The sequence below is a fragment of the Urocitellus parryii genome, chromosome 10 (genome assembly GCF_045843805.1).
Source record: "Urocitellus parryii isolate mUroPar1 chromosome 10, mUroPar1.hap1, whole genome shotgun sequence".
NCBI lineage: Eukaryota > Metazoa > Chordata > Mammalia > Rodentia > Sciuridae > Urocitellus > Urocitellus parryii.
The window spans coordinates 20,596,553-20,611,474 of record NC_135540.1 but is presented as its reverse complement, the minus strand read 5'-3'; the positions used below and the strand labels follow the sequence as shown (position 1 = coordinate 20,611,474).

General features: G+C 45.2%; 1 protein-coding gene across 1 annotated transcript in view; it reads left to right on the top strand.

Annotated features, from left to right (window-relative positions):
- Znf827 (zinc finger protein 827) overlaps positions 1-14,922 on the top strand; it is a 163,264-nt gene that overhangs the window by 83,852 nt on the left and 64,490 nt on the right. Inside the window, exons 6-7 of the mRNA XM_077803489.1 lie at positions 2,295-2,534; positions 5,011-5,068. Coding sequence (XP_077659615.1) covers positions 2,295-2,534; positions 5,011-5,068 — 298 coding nt within the window. The remainder of the gene's footprint in view (positions 1-2,294; positions 2,535-5,010; positions 5,069-14,922) is intronic.

Below are 14,922 nucleotides of genomic sequence, written 5' to 3'. Positions count from 1 at the left end.
ATGGAGCTTCTTTCTAGCTTTATGCTGTTGAGTTTTTGTTTTATGGTTTGTTTGTTTTTTTTAACTCAATGAGTGCCTTTGTGTTTGGGCTGGTGTCTCTTTGTGTTGGCCTTCCGCTTCAGAATGACTAGCCAGTGCAGGGTGCCTAGGTATCACTGTGTACCTGTGACACTGACCCCACTGTTTAAGTTTATTCTATTTTTACAAATATTAAGTACTTTGAGGGAACATGAAGAAGGAAAGGTGTGTTGTGATCGCTTTCCTGAGTGGGTGGGATGGCCATCACCAAATTCAGTCGGTTAGGAAAGAGGTGGGCTGCACTTGAAGGCAGAGGAGCTGAGCACAGGACCTGGAATTCTCTCTCTCCTTCCTCTCCCTCCTCTGCCTGCCCCTCCTCCCCTCCTTCCCCTCCTCCACCATCCTCTCCTTCCTCCTCTTCCCCCTCCTCCTCTTCCTCCTCCTCCTCTTCTCCTCTTCTCCCTCCTCCTCCTCCTCCTCCTTCTCACAACTCAGTCAGTGAACCAGCGTTTTATGTGCTACTTCACAGACATTCAGGGAATTAACAGCTTGGTAGGAATTAGGGAAGGGGAGAGGATCTAAATTGAATATCCCAGTTGCCTGCAGTTTAGATGCTGACAAGAAACCAGCAGTTTTCCCTGAGGAACATGTGGAACATGTCAGGAGGGGGCGGGGAAGGACAGTTAGCCCGCTTCTTAAATAAGACCTCATGGATGGCACCATATTAATTTTAATCATTCAATTAAAAATGCTCTTCTTCTTCACTGCCCGTCAGTAAATTATGCAGGTATTCATCAGGGCCATGCTTGGCGGGAAAGCAGTATCTCTGACATGGAGCTCACCAACGGGAGGTCTCCCGTTCGCCTCTCCTGACTGTACCACGGACAGTCTTATTGCCCTGTCAATCACCCTAGGCCTGTGGTCCAAAGTTGTCCACAGGGTGGTAGCTTGTCATGATTCTGGGAGCCAGAGGCCTGCCAAGGAGTCAGTTGGGCAGGTCAAACCCAACACAAAAGGATTCTCCCTACGTCTTCAGCCTCTGGGGGCCGCAGACTCTCCATGGATTGTTGTTCCATAACTTTGGGCTTTTCCACAGTGTCTGTATCTTGTCCTCTTTGGTCTCCAGTAAGATCCTTGTCATTGGATTTAGGGTCCTCCTGGATACTCCAGGACAATATCATCTTGAAATCCTTAACTTAGTCACATCTACAAAAAAAATTTTTTTTTCAAATAATATTACATTTCTAGGTTCCTAGGATTTGGACATAGACATAGCTTTTTAGGGCCACTATTCATAGATAGATGTCTATAGAGAGATGTCGGTCATCTATCTATCTTTTATCTACCTGTCTTAGTCTCCTTTTTTTTTTTTAATTTTCTAGAATGTTATATACACAGTAGTTACTAGTAACTGTTGATTGGACTTTAAAGTGGCCCAAATTAATGTCTGCACTGATGGTCCCACCTTGTTTCAAAAGTGTCCTCCCATCCCTTCTCAGGAACATGTGAACAGACTCTCAGACCTTGCAAAGCAAATGTGTGTTTTAGATTAAAGATGAAAAATCTAGTAGGCACACCCAAAGGAAGAGCTGTCAGTAAATTGAACTGTTATTATAACCTGTGAGATTGCTGTTCTTCTGGGCGTTGATCCTTGGGCTGCAATTAACTTCCTGGGTGTTCTTGAGGATTACTAGCTTCCAGCAAGGTATAAATATCTCCCTCCATTGAATTCACCTTATTTACCCTTTATTAATTTAGGTGCCTTCAAAGAGAGAGAGAAAAAAAAATTGATCCCAGCTTTAAAAATAGGGGGAAGAAATTATAGTACTAACAGGCTTGCTCTTATTTGATTCACTGAAATTGAGTCAGTTCTAGATAGAACAAGGACAGGCACTGACCATGTTCTCGGTTGGTTCTGGAAGCAGTACAGTGGAGAGGAAGGGGGCCTGGGGGCTGTAAGGAGACCCAGTCAGGAAACCTAGTGAGTTCTAGACCTAGACACCCGGACCTGTCTCCATGGCCCTCTGTGTGACTTTGGACAAGACACTTCATTTCTCTGGGCTGCAAAGTGGAAGCCTCAATCTCTCACCTTTTTAGAAGTCAGATGGGTTGGACCAATGGTGTCCATCAGTGATCTGGAGTGTCATGGCGCCCACTCTTTCCAGACTGTTCCTTCCCTCAGCCCTCAGAGTTTTCTTTGCGATGAGAATCTGGAGTCAGTTCAGAATTAAGAAACAGTGGTGTGTCTTTGTTTCTCTCTGTTCACCTGCTTGCAGCGGAAAGCTACAAGGAAACGCGGACGGTGAAGATTAAAGAGGAACCCATGGAGGTTGATGTCCAGGACGCCCCCGTCTCCATGTCACCCAGCCGGAATGCTGGCTACAGCACTTTAATCGGGCGAGAGAAAACCGAACCCTTACAGAAGATGCCGGAGGGCAGGGTACCCCCAGAGAGGAACCTCTTCAGTCAGGACATCTCTGTGAAGATGGCTTCCGAGCTTCTCTTTCAACTGTCGGGTAGGTTGGGTTTAGGGGGAAAAAAGTCGAAAAATTAAATTTGAAATCATGGGGAGGAAGGCCCTTTTAACAAGGAAATAAATAAATGAATAAAAAGGAAAAAAAAGAGAAGCCAACCCACATATGATAGGAAGTTTTAGACAGAAGTCAATTTTGTTACTTTAACACCCAGACTGCCACCCAAATGAGCAGTTAATAAAGCACTGCCAATTAGAATTCCTGCCAGACTTTCTTTAGTAAATAGTTAAAAAATCTTTTGAAATGAGAACTCTGCAATTTGGTGCAAATGATCCAGGCTAAAAAAAAACCTTACCTCTGATTTTGATTTGGTTTGTTGATTGGATTAACAGCCATCTTATTTTTTCCTACTGTGCCAAAGACACACTGACGTTTGCCCCAGTGTTGACTGAATTTCCATGAACTCCAAGTTAGTGTGGTCTGGCTGGATGAGGTCGTATTATAACTTGCTCAACAGAAATCAAAAGGAGGAAGACTACTTCCAGGTAGAGCCTAAGAGAGTATTTTCTGTAAGGCAACTTTTTCTACTTTGAATACTTTCAATCCAAAGTGCAGGAATGGCCAGCCCAGTGACGTGTCTGGATGAAGTAGTTGGGGGTCCCAGCACCTAAGCCGTCCTTCTCTGCAGCTCTTTTCAAGCCACACACCATTTGTCCCTAACAAATTTAATATGCAGTCATTCTTTGAACACGAATGGCACTGCTACGTACACTGAGAAGACTCAGATTATGATAGCAGCATTATTTAATTAGCTTCTAAATACGCAAAAGTCCATAGTCCAGCACTGACCTACACTTTGAAGTTTATGCATCAGTAGAACTTGTTTGATAAACTGTTTTGTTATGGGTAACAAAACATCCACTAAATTCTTCATTTTTAAAAATTTATAGTTGGTAGAGGGACAGAATGCTTTTATTTTATTTGTTCATTTTTATGTGGTGCTAAGGATCAAACCCAATGCCCCACATGTGCCAGGTGAGTGCTCGCTGCTGAGCCACAACCCCAGCCCTAAATTCCGCATTATTTAAGTGTTCACTGACTTTCCTCCCTACAAAAAACACAGGAAAGAATCTGTGTTCCTCCGTGGTGGTTCGCTTTCTCCTTGGCCTGGAGATAACTCCTAGCTGGGTAACTACCAGATCGTGCTGAAAATGGTGGCCCCCAGCTTCTCCAACAAGGGCTGTTTTTGCTCAGCTCTCTTCATTATTGGAAATCACCAGTTTGATAAATTTAATAGGACACGGGTCTTTACAAGCTCCAAAACCATGTGAATTTTTTTTTTTTAAGTCTGAGACATATCTGAAAACAGTATCACTTTGACAATGATTAAAATCATTGGAGAGTTAAAATTAGCAAAAGTGAGACCTGTGTGGTTCTTTTCAGAAAGTCTCTGACAGTACATTATCACAGTCTCCTATCAGCTCAAAACTCGGTGTCTGAGAGTTCTCACCCTGGCGCTGTCACGGACCTCAGACAAGTCACTTAGCCCTGACTTCCTGCTCTCTGCAAGAACACTGGCTGGCATTCCCAGTTCACCCTGGTCATTGTTGAATGGACAGAAAGGAATTGTCGACGTAAACACACCTACTGTGGCTTCAGACTAGTATTACAAAGTGTGGGACAGATGTCGTAAACCTTCGTTTACATTTTTCTGAAACCCCACAGGATCAGGATTTTGTTCCTGGTCCTGCCGTTGAAATCTGAGACCCTCCTAGAGTTAGCCCTGGTTTCTCCAGCTGCTTAAAGGAAGCCATTGAGAGCTGCCGTGGTCCCGGTAGAATCCTCCCATTTGAACTGGATTGAGAAAGCCAGAGATCAACTTTTGTGTCCTTAGAAGCTAATTAAATAATTTCTGACAGCTGGGAGATTCAGACCCCAAGACCCAGGAAGGGAGGGTGTCCCTCTTCGTGTCTAATGATCTGTTTTTGTCCATGGTGACATTTATCAGAATCAGCAGTCGATGACTGCGGCACCGAGAGGTCTTCTAGCTGTTTTTATATCCCCGCTCACAAAGGGGCCTGACAATACAGAATGCGTAAAGGTTGTCATCAAAGCCAGGGGCAGAACAGTTGCAACAATTGCAGTTTTCATGCTGAATCAGAGGAAAGCAGAAATTTTCGGCTGGGGAAAGACAGAGTAGACTTCATTGTCTCTGCCTACGTGTCACTGTGGGTGGGGAGTGTGCGTGCTCACCGGGGCCGATGGAAATCAGACATCACACCTGAAACTTACTAACTCGTCCCCTTTGATGGGTTTTTCAATAAAATTCTTCCTGTGGGTTCTGTCTGTGCACTTTGGAGGCATCTTGCTCAGTGAGACAGGGAGGGTTTGAATGTTGAAAAAGGAAACCCAAAGAAAGCCACAAGAGACAAAGAGAAGCTGGGGTGTTTTCTGCTGAACGACGAAAGCTCAGTGAACACAACCTAAGAGATCTACGTTTCATTCTTTCTCCTTCCAGAAAAAGTGAGCAAAGAGCACAATCACACGAAAGAAAACACCATCCGGACGACCACCAGGTAGGCCACTTTGTGTGGGGTCCCCTCAGAGCGCCCCCTTCTGTGTGGGGCCTCAGGCCCGCACTTGACCTTGGCCCAGACTGCTTCCTCCAGGGCTGGAGGAGCCACACCCCTTCCACCTGGTTCCGCCAGAAACTCTCAGTTGGTGGGAACAACACAGAAACCAAGGACAACAAGGGGAAGACCCTTAATGTTTGTGAAACATCCTCTCACCTTGCTGGGAATTTTCCATGTTATTACTTCTTCCAATAATTTTGTGATGTACATATTATTATCAGCATGGCAGAATTTTTTATCCTTCTTCTTCTTTTTTTTTTTTTTTTTTTGGTACTACAATTAAACCCGAGACCTCATGATGCATCCTAAGCACATGTTACATGGGCTACACTGCCAGCTAACAGAAGTTTGTTGACTTGAGAGTTTAAGTGGGTGGCAAGGCTGAGATTGGCGGTAGGGTCTGTAGCTCCTGAGTTCTCACACCCTGTCGGTAAACTGAGGTCCTTATTGCAACTCTGCTCCTTCCTGTTTGGCTGGGAGCTGATGATTTGTCACCAAGGATATCACACTTTTACCTCCATAGCTTTAGGTGGAGGGCAAGAGTTTTTAAAGCAAAAGAAAGAGAATACTTTAAAAAGTTGCAAGAACCGAGTGTGGTGCCAACTGCTCAGGAGGCTGAAACAGGAGGATCACTCGAGACCAGGAGTCCAGGGCCGGTCTGGGCAACACAGGGAAGCTTGTATCAGAAATAAATTACTTTTAGGGGCTGGAGATGTGGCTCAGCGGTGGCGCGCTCGCCTGGCATGCGTGCGGCCCGGGTTCGATCCTCAGCACCACATACCAACAAAGATGTTGTGTCCGCCGAGAACTAAAAAATAAATATTAAAAAATTAAAAAAAAAAAAAGAAATAAATTACTTTTGGCCAGGTACGGTGGCCCACACCTGTAATCCCAGTGGCGTGGGAGGAACTCGAGTTCAAAGCCAGCCTCAGCAACTTAGGAAGGCCCTGAGCAACTCAGCGAGACCCTGTCTCTAGTAAAATATAAGAAAGGACTGGGGATGTGGCTCAGTAGGTAAGTGTTCCTGGATTCAATTCCCAGTACCAAAAACTAATAATTAATTAATTAATCAAAGCTCTAAGAAAATCAGTATTATCAACACTTAGGGGCAAGGAAGTTTTCTATTTGGAAAATGCAGTTCAAGGAGGTAGCTAGTGTTGGCTGCCCGTCCTTCTGCCATGAGGAAAAGAGGAGGGCCAGCCAGTGTGGATGGACAGATGGGGTTTAAAGGCCACCCAGAAGTGCCAGAGGCAAGAACCAACCATCCAGTCCCCTGCCACAAACACACACGCTGTAGAAAAGGAGATCCGGGGGACTCAGCCTCCACCTCTGAAAGACCATCCTCCACTCTAAAACCATGCTCCGTTTTGTGAGTTAGCACAAGACAGAAGCTTTACAGGTTGGACAAGAGGGATTTAAGTGTACTGGATAGCAGCTAGGAACCAGGAGAACAAGCCCAAGCTACCGAGATCTCTTTAGGTCAAGGAACTTGGCTGTCCTGAGCAGAGACAGTCTTCCTGACGGTGCGGTTGACTGGTTTGCTCTTTTTCATTCTTGAAACACAAGATAAATGATGCTTTTCGTTTTGGTGAATGGACCTCAGGGCACCATCAGGCATGTGGACAGGACTCACAGGGACTGAAACCCAAGGTGTTTTAAAATTCTATGAATTGGAATCCAGGAATATCAATCAGAAACCCACAAAGCCACCTGCCGCCTCCCAGGCTGGACAGTGTTGGGGAAGCCGGGTCTGTGACGCAGATGGAAAGCGGGTCTCGTGAAGATGCTCTGTGGAGGGTACTGGGAACTGGGTCTAGGAGCGGAAAGGCTATTTTGTCCATTAAGTTGGACCCCAAGCAGATGGGAGCTGCAGTAGACTGCAGCCTCCTCCTTCATGTAATCCTAAAGCTGCAGCTTATGTCCCTGGGTCTAAGCCCGGATGGAATGCACCAGGTTCGTGGGCCTTTACAGACCACTCCCTGAACACAATACCCATTAACTTTAATTTGCTTCCATCAGAAGTGTCACAGGCAGGTTCTCTAGAAATAGAGCAGAGGATAGGGATTCCCAGGGGGTGCTTTCCTTGGGAAGTACCCCCAGAGGGGAGGTGATGGGCAGGAGATGGAAGCGGGTGGAGTTGATCTAGGATATGGTTTCATTGGGGGTTTAGCCTCAGCTCCATCCCAGGTGCGCCAAAGGCTCCGCACCCCCAAATTGTTCTCTCGCTTCAGGTCCCCCCAGGGCGGGGGTGTCCTCCCCGGGGGCAGGGAGGGTTCTCAATCATGGTCAGCACTCAGCAGCTCTAGCGGGTGCCCAGTATAGCAAGGAGGACCTGGGCAGGACCCAAGGGCACATCCCAAGGGGGTCCCCGCCAGCTTTTTAAGATCACCCGGTAATGCATCACAGAAAGGGGTGCCTGGACACCGTGTTATTTTAGGCTTTTTAGGTTTTCTGGGAAGAGGCAGGAGGAGGTTTGAACTAGCCCCAGAGAACCGAAGTGCACCTCAGGCTCAATTGCCGTGGCTGGCGCTAAAGCGTAATTAGAGGGTGGAAGAGCTTTTTTTTTTTTTAACCATTTGGCAAAAAATGAAGCAATCCTTAAATTCTCCTCTTGCTGGGAGATGATGAGTAAGAAGAAAATTAAATCAGATCTTTTGCCCAAAGCAAAGGAAGAACTGCTTCCTAGGAGTCCCTGGAAGCAGAAACCTGTGTTACAGAAACTCTCGGCTTATAATTCTACCAAATCCTTGGTATGCTTTTATGTTTCCTTCAAGTGGGCCGCTGGCTCAATTAGCCTATCCACAAATAGGTTTCTCTTACCTCTTACCCCGTTGCTTCAAGTGCAATAGAATCAAGCTGCTTGATGCCAAGAAATGGTCTTTGATTTAACTGATAGCAGAAATTCCCTCTCCCCTTCCCACCCCCCAACCTCTGTTTTCTGATTCCTGTTTTAGAAGGAAGTTTTGTAAGCTCAAGATCAGGGTATGCTTTGTTGTAAGGTATGATTCATGGTGCAGTTCAAAAAAGATTTACATCAAGCCTCCAAATTCCTGTACCTCCAGATTTTTAAGTACTTAGTGGGATATTTAGTTATCCTACATCTTATGTCTGATTTCCTAGAAGACGCTCACTGTTCAAAGCAATGGCCAATGATTGGAATCAAGTTCAGAATTTTCCATGGTGGAGGGTTACAGTTTAATCATGAAGGGCGGCTCCAGGACACCAGCCTCACAGGACTAAGATGGAACCTTTCTTGCCTTCCTTATGCCCGCGGATGCCCGACCGCCTTGCAGGCTCCCCTCCTGGAGTCCCAGGGACGTGGGGGGTGCGTACAATACTGGAGGAGTGGATTTTCTCCTGTCCTTGATAAGCCTACGGCTCCTCTGCCCAGTTGATTGCTATTGATTCTGACATTGATTCCATCCACAGTAAGTAAAGAAGAGTGTAGCACCCCAAGATGAAACCCACCAATGCACCAAGCTTGGCGTCCCCATCCATGCTGGTCAGCGACGGGGAGTGGGGTGCTGATTCCCATCCTGGGCCCCAAGAACATGAAGCCCATGGTATGAGCAGCTCCTTCATCCCGTGCAGGCTGGTGCGACTCCTCTTTACATCCTCCCTCCTCACCCCTGGCCACTGACCACTGGGCTCTCTGTTAGGGCCTCTTATAAGCCGGGCAGGTGTGGAGAGCAGAAAACAATGTGAGACGGCCATCCTCGTTAGCAGCTTTTAAAACAAGGTTTCAGTGACGCTAAAGGTTGAGATCAGTAACTAGCAGGTTTCTGGATCACTGGTTCTCTGCATCGTCTTGTTTTAACTCTTATGATGGGAAATCTCGAGCGCTTACTGAGTTGGAGGGCTTGTACCTTTCACCCAGATGTCCCAGCCACGTGGCTTCCCCGTCTCCCTCCCTCCTTCCCCCTCCCCCGACATGATTTTGAAGCCCATCCCAGACACCGTCTTCAAAACTGGTAAAATGCGGGGTTTATTTTTGTTTTGTTTTGTTTTGTTTTGTCTTTTCCATCCTAAGAACTTAGACTCAGCTGTGTAAATTAGGATCATCTTCCCAATTTGCCGGAATCATCCTGTTCTGCATCCCAAAAGTAAAGGAGAAAAGCAATCTACCAAAGTGCCCCATGTAGCCAGCCAGAAAAATCCATTTACTGAGCAGCTGGCATGACTGGATCAGGTGGTCCTGCTCACCAGTCCTCGGCCCTGTCCCCGCCACCCGCCCTCGTTTGCACCCTCATACAGACACCTCCGCTGATCGGGTCCCGTAGCTGGAACTTTACTGCAAATGCTAAGGCGGCAGTCCTTCTGCCTGTTTAACCTGAGTCTAGAAAATTCAATCCCACTGGGTCTCCTCGGAGATAGCATGTGAACCCAGCGTTCTTCGTGCCATTCTATCCGACAGATGAGATGAGGAGAGAGTCCCGGCCAGACCCAGCAGAACAGCAGGACTGAGCACTGATGAGACTAATAGAATCCTGATTTTCCTCCTTCCTCTCCCAACACGAGCCTGGGTTCTGCGGGGAGCAGATAACCAGCTATTAGGATCATTGGGTAGATGAAAATACATGAGGCATGATATCATAACCAGATCCGGAAGTTTAATGGAATAAAAAGAGGATCTATATCTTTCGTCATGGACCATTGCCCCGACAGATGCCAGATAAGATCCAAGAAGGGAAACAGAGCCCTAGAGTAGGAACCAGATAGTTCCTGGCAGGTGACTCCGACGTGCTCAGTGTTGGGCGACACCCCGAACCTCAAACAATGGCTGCCAGGAACCCTCTCTGGGTTATTTGTTCTCTCTTTTCCCCGTTAATAATTCAGCATCCATAGGGGTATACGATTGCAGGCCTATGAGAAAAAACTTCTCACACCTGGCTTGCTTTATCCCCAAAGCAAGGAAGCATTTGCCGGAATCATCCTGTTCTGCATGCCTAGATAAAAGGCGGGAATGGGGGGGGGGGAATCAGAGAAAGATAGACTCATCTCATGCTGTGCACACCAATATTTAATTTGCCCAATTTTCAGAATCTGAAATGTGGGCTATTTTCCTATGATTTAGATAATGGCACAAACAGTGTTTGCTAAAAGACATATTCACTTGGAAGTGTCCAATAGAGAATTTTCCTGCGTGATGGTTTCAATTCTGCCCTTAAATATTTATGATTCAGTAATAGAAATTGCTCAAATTTGTAAAAGCATGATGTGCTGCCTCAATTCAGGCAATTTCCCCCCTTTTCATTTCTTTGGAGAGCATAAGAAAATAATGCTGTATTACCTTAAAAAGTAAAAATTACTTTCAGAGAACACTGAATTAGGCAGAACCAATTAAGAAAAGAAACAGGAAACAGAGCAAATGAAATTGGTGGTTTTTCAGTACCTCTCCATATGTTCCCTTTACCCTTCTATTTTGTGATTTTAAATTAAATGCTCGGAGAATTTTAGTTCTAAAGGATGGAAATTACTACTAATTTCATACGGCCCCTTCAGTTACGATTTTTCTTTTCTTTTTTTTTTTTTTTGAAGACAAGGCTATTTGAGGGTCACATGGTACCACTGCAAATTTTAGACACTCTTTCTCATTACACTGCCATCTACTGAAATACTCTCACAATATAAATATTTCAACCTTTGATGTCTGTGATATTAACCACGTCTGATGCTTTTGTGCAGTGCACAGCCTGCAACACTATCTATTACTGCCCCGACACAAATATTGACTTGAGTATTTTTATATCCCTTTTCACTTACCTTTAAGTCTTCATTTGTCAAAGAAATTAAAACTCATTCTTGAAAACCGTAGATTATTCTTCACATGTGCAGGCACACACATACCACACCTGGCCTGAAGCTACTTTGTATATCATTGCCGGTTCATCTTATCTCCCCCTTCTCATCACAAAGCATATCGTAGTACTTTCATCTATTCCTCTACTCCCTGGTCCTACCAGTATGACCTGCCATTTTCCCGCCCATTTGTGGCAACTAGACAGAAACGTTGCTTGAAATAATGGGGCCCCTAGAACTGTGCACTCCAGAGCAGCACATTTAAATCTCCTTGGCAGGGTCTGCTGGGGGCTGTGACTTCTCTCCTCCACTTCCCACGGGTTCTCCCCTCTCGGTTTCTACGGGCTTGCAATGGTCGTCGGCCCTGGTTGTGTAACTCCTGATAATCAGCAGTGAAGTCTCATAAGTCTCTGTCAGTCTTGTGAGCAGCTAGCCACAGCCTGTGTTCTCTGGCTACCCATGCCAGCGGTGCAGGGGCGCGTGACCCAAAGGTGTACCTGGCTTGAGATGCTGGCTTCCACCCTGATCTTATCTGGGATTTCCTCTCAAAGTGTCTCTGTGGTTGTTACTAGAAATGCAGCACAGTATGGGAGGCAGGCCTCCGTTCAGAGGCCAGACAGCTCTGCTGCATGTTGCTGCAGCCGGGGGTGTTCCCATTTCGGGGTGTGATCTACAGCGGCCACATGACTCTCCTGCGACATGGCGGGGAGGACCAGGCTCCTCTGTGCACAGCTTACCTCAGCAGAGTGCCCATTGTCCTTGTTTATGTGTGAAATCCGATTCCTGCGGGAGATCAGGTCCTCAGGCTGACATTTCCAGGCTCCGGATGTGCAGGGTTCACTTCCTTGGCCTGCAGTTGGCTGGGGCTCCCTGGGTCTCCACTGCAGGGCGCTTCACAAGGCCAGGCATTGTGCTCCTTGTCCCCAGAAGTTTCCAGGCTCTATCGTGGATGAATACTAGAGCCTCAGCCACTGGAGCTTGTTCTCTGAGCGCTCGGTGTTGGGTTGTCCCTTGGCCACCTTGGTGACAACCCCAAAGAGAAGGCATTCATAGTTTTCAAAGAAAATACAAAACATCTCCCGTGGGTATTTCTTTTCTAAGATGCTCTGTCTTTCCTCTGCCATATTTTACGCAGCCTCTTCCTTCCGGAGCTTCTAGACTCATGAAGCTGAAGCTGCTGGTGCTGAGGGTCCCAGGTTAGATAGCTCTTCTTGCCTGAGTCTTTGCCCACTCTCCCTCCGAGCTCTCTCTGTACAAGGCCAAGTCCCTTCAGAAGTAAAGGATCCTCAACAGTAAAACTTGATAGCTGTTTTTTTTTTTTTTTAAGTTTTCAAAATAATTTTGACTTTCAGATGATTGTAGGGAATCTTACAGAAGGAAAAGTCACCTCTTAGAATCCTACTAGCCCGAGAGAGCACAGCAATGTCAGTGATGTGTGGCCTTGCTCAGTTCCTTTCTATTTCAGTGTATGCTGGGTGTGTGTGTGTGTGTGTGTGTGTGTGAGAGAGAGAGAGAGAGAGAGAGAGAGAGAGAACTGGATCCTACTGAGTATTTAGTTGTAGAATCTTGCTTCTGTATCTAGCAGTGCAGTAAGTACATCTTTGCAGGGCAGTAAATGTAGCTTGGTGTTGCTCTTCAGATGTTCACACGGTATTTGGTGTGTGCATGTGGGGTACTCTTGTCACTTATTCTTTGAGTCCCCTGTTGCTGGAGGTCAAGGACTCCCCCTCCCCCAGCTTGTTGCTAGGATAAAGTGGCTCAGAAAGACCATTCCGGCCTTTCAGTCTTTCGCTATGATTGTCAAACTGACTTCCAAAAGGACTGAGTATAAAATTCTACCAATGAGCGGGAGCGATGGAGGGAGAGGCAGAATTTCAAAAGTCTGACCAAAAAAAAAAAAAATTTTTTTTTAACCAATGAGGAGATTAAAATCATACTATGGCTAAAACCTTTTAATTTATTGATCCTAAGGATGTTGAGCGTTTTGCTCATTTGTATTTGTTTCTTTGTGTTTTTTTTCTTTTACTTTCATTCATTATTGTTTTCTTACCATCATGTAAGAAATATTCATTACATCGGTTTTCTTCAGTTCTTGCTATTGGTCTTTCATTACTAGGAAAATATTCAAAGCATAGTGAAAGAACAAAATAATAAGCCTCCATCTCTCCATTTCCTTGATTGAATAATTATCAACATTTGTCATGCAACTAATATATATATATATAATTTTTTTTTTTTTTTTTTTTTTTTTTTTTTTTTGCCTGTGGTGCTGGGCATGGACCCCAGGCCATAAGACTATTTTCCACAATACCATTTTATACCTTACAAGATTAACACCACCTTTAGCTTTAAATCATCGGGAAGTTTCTGTTTGGTCTGCGCCCACGAGGTGCCCAGCCTGACCCGGGGAACAGGAGGAGAAGGAAGCACTTCTGAGCTTGCGGGTCCCTCCAAAAAAAAAAAAAAAAAAACAGAAGAAGAAACCACCCTGGTGCCCGTGGGGAGTGACCGACGGAAAGCCCTGGATTTGCGGTGGCAGCCTCAATTTGTAGATAAATGTCCCAGCCGACGCTTGCCAGGGTATGAGATTAATTCAGGTTTGCCTCGTTACAGAACCTCTTTCTTTGAAAATGTGGAGCCCAACATGATCGATGGCTGGGTTTCCAGGCCCAGCAGCCACTGGGGTCGTGGGAGGTCTCTCTTGTGCTCCTGTTAAGTTTGAATAAGGAATTTTCTGTCTGGGACAGCCAGGGTTATCTGCAGGGCAGGAGCTCACACTTGGGTCCTGTTTTCCCCAACATTCCCAGACCTGCCAGCCAGGGTTCTTTTTATTACAATAAATAAATAAATGAAATCATTCAGGAAGAGGCATATTGAAAAGGGAAGGGCAGGGTCCATGAATACCATCAAAACTGTGTTTTCTTTCATTTTAGATTACCTTTCCAACTTCGAATACCATCGGCCATATGCGGCGAAACATAGCTGTATAAAAAAGAAATATTGAACACATATTTTTAAACATATATTAAAAAAGAAAAAAAAACATTCTAGGTTTTTTAACTAATACATTAGTTGAGTCATGTTTAAGAAAAATAAAATCAGCACTAAGAATGAAGAAAATTATATCAGTCATGAAAATTATGTTGAAAATGAAATATGGATTGAATATCCCTCATCCGAAAACCTGAAATTTGAAATGCTCCCAAGTCCAAAACTTTCCAAGCATTGACACAATGTCCCAAGTGGAAGGTTTCACTTGGGGACTCACGTGACGGGTCTCAGTGAAACACGAGAGCACTAAAAAGTATTGTGTGCACTTCCTTCAAGTGTATGACATAGACATGAATCAAACAAATGTCCTGCTCAGAATGGGCTTCTGTCCCCAGGACTCTCTTTATATACATACAGATGTTCCAAAATAGCCTCCTGTCCCAAGGATTCAGATAAGGGATGGTCAGCCTGTAATGTCATCTGATCATTTTATAAATGAAAAGCCAACAGTGTGACAAGGTTTTGTCTTTCAATTGGGAGCCTGTTTCCAGGCTTGCTACTCCAGCTTCCTGGAGAGTTTCTTTTGGAAGTGTGGAGAAGAGAGTCCTAACTAACCCAAGTACTTCCTCTGCTCATCTTCAGACAATCTCATCTTGCTCACTTGATAAGTTTTAAGAAGTTTAAAAAAGAAAAAAAGCAAACAACCGTTCCGTTCTTCAGCAAAGACTATGATCTTTTGTTGTCAGTAAGCTCTGGTTTTTGTTCAAAGATAACATTTCCGGATCTCATTTCCTTGAGCTTCAGATTGTAGACGTGGAGATGCGATATGGAGGGTACCTGTATCCTTCTTAATTTGGTCGCATCCATGTTCCCCACATTCAGAAAGTCTTTGAACTAGTGTAAGATTTATTCTCAGAATAACTTTGATCCATTGCCTGCTTCTTCTTGTGGCTTCTGGGAACATGGAAGATCACTGTCTCAGCTATAGCCTCCAGCTCACTTCAGAA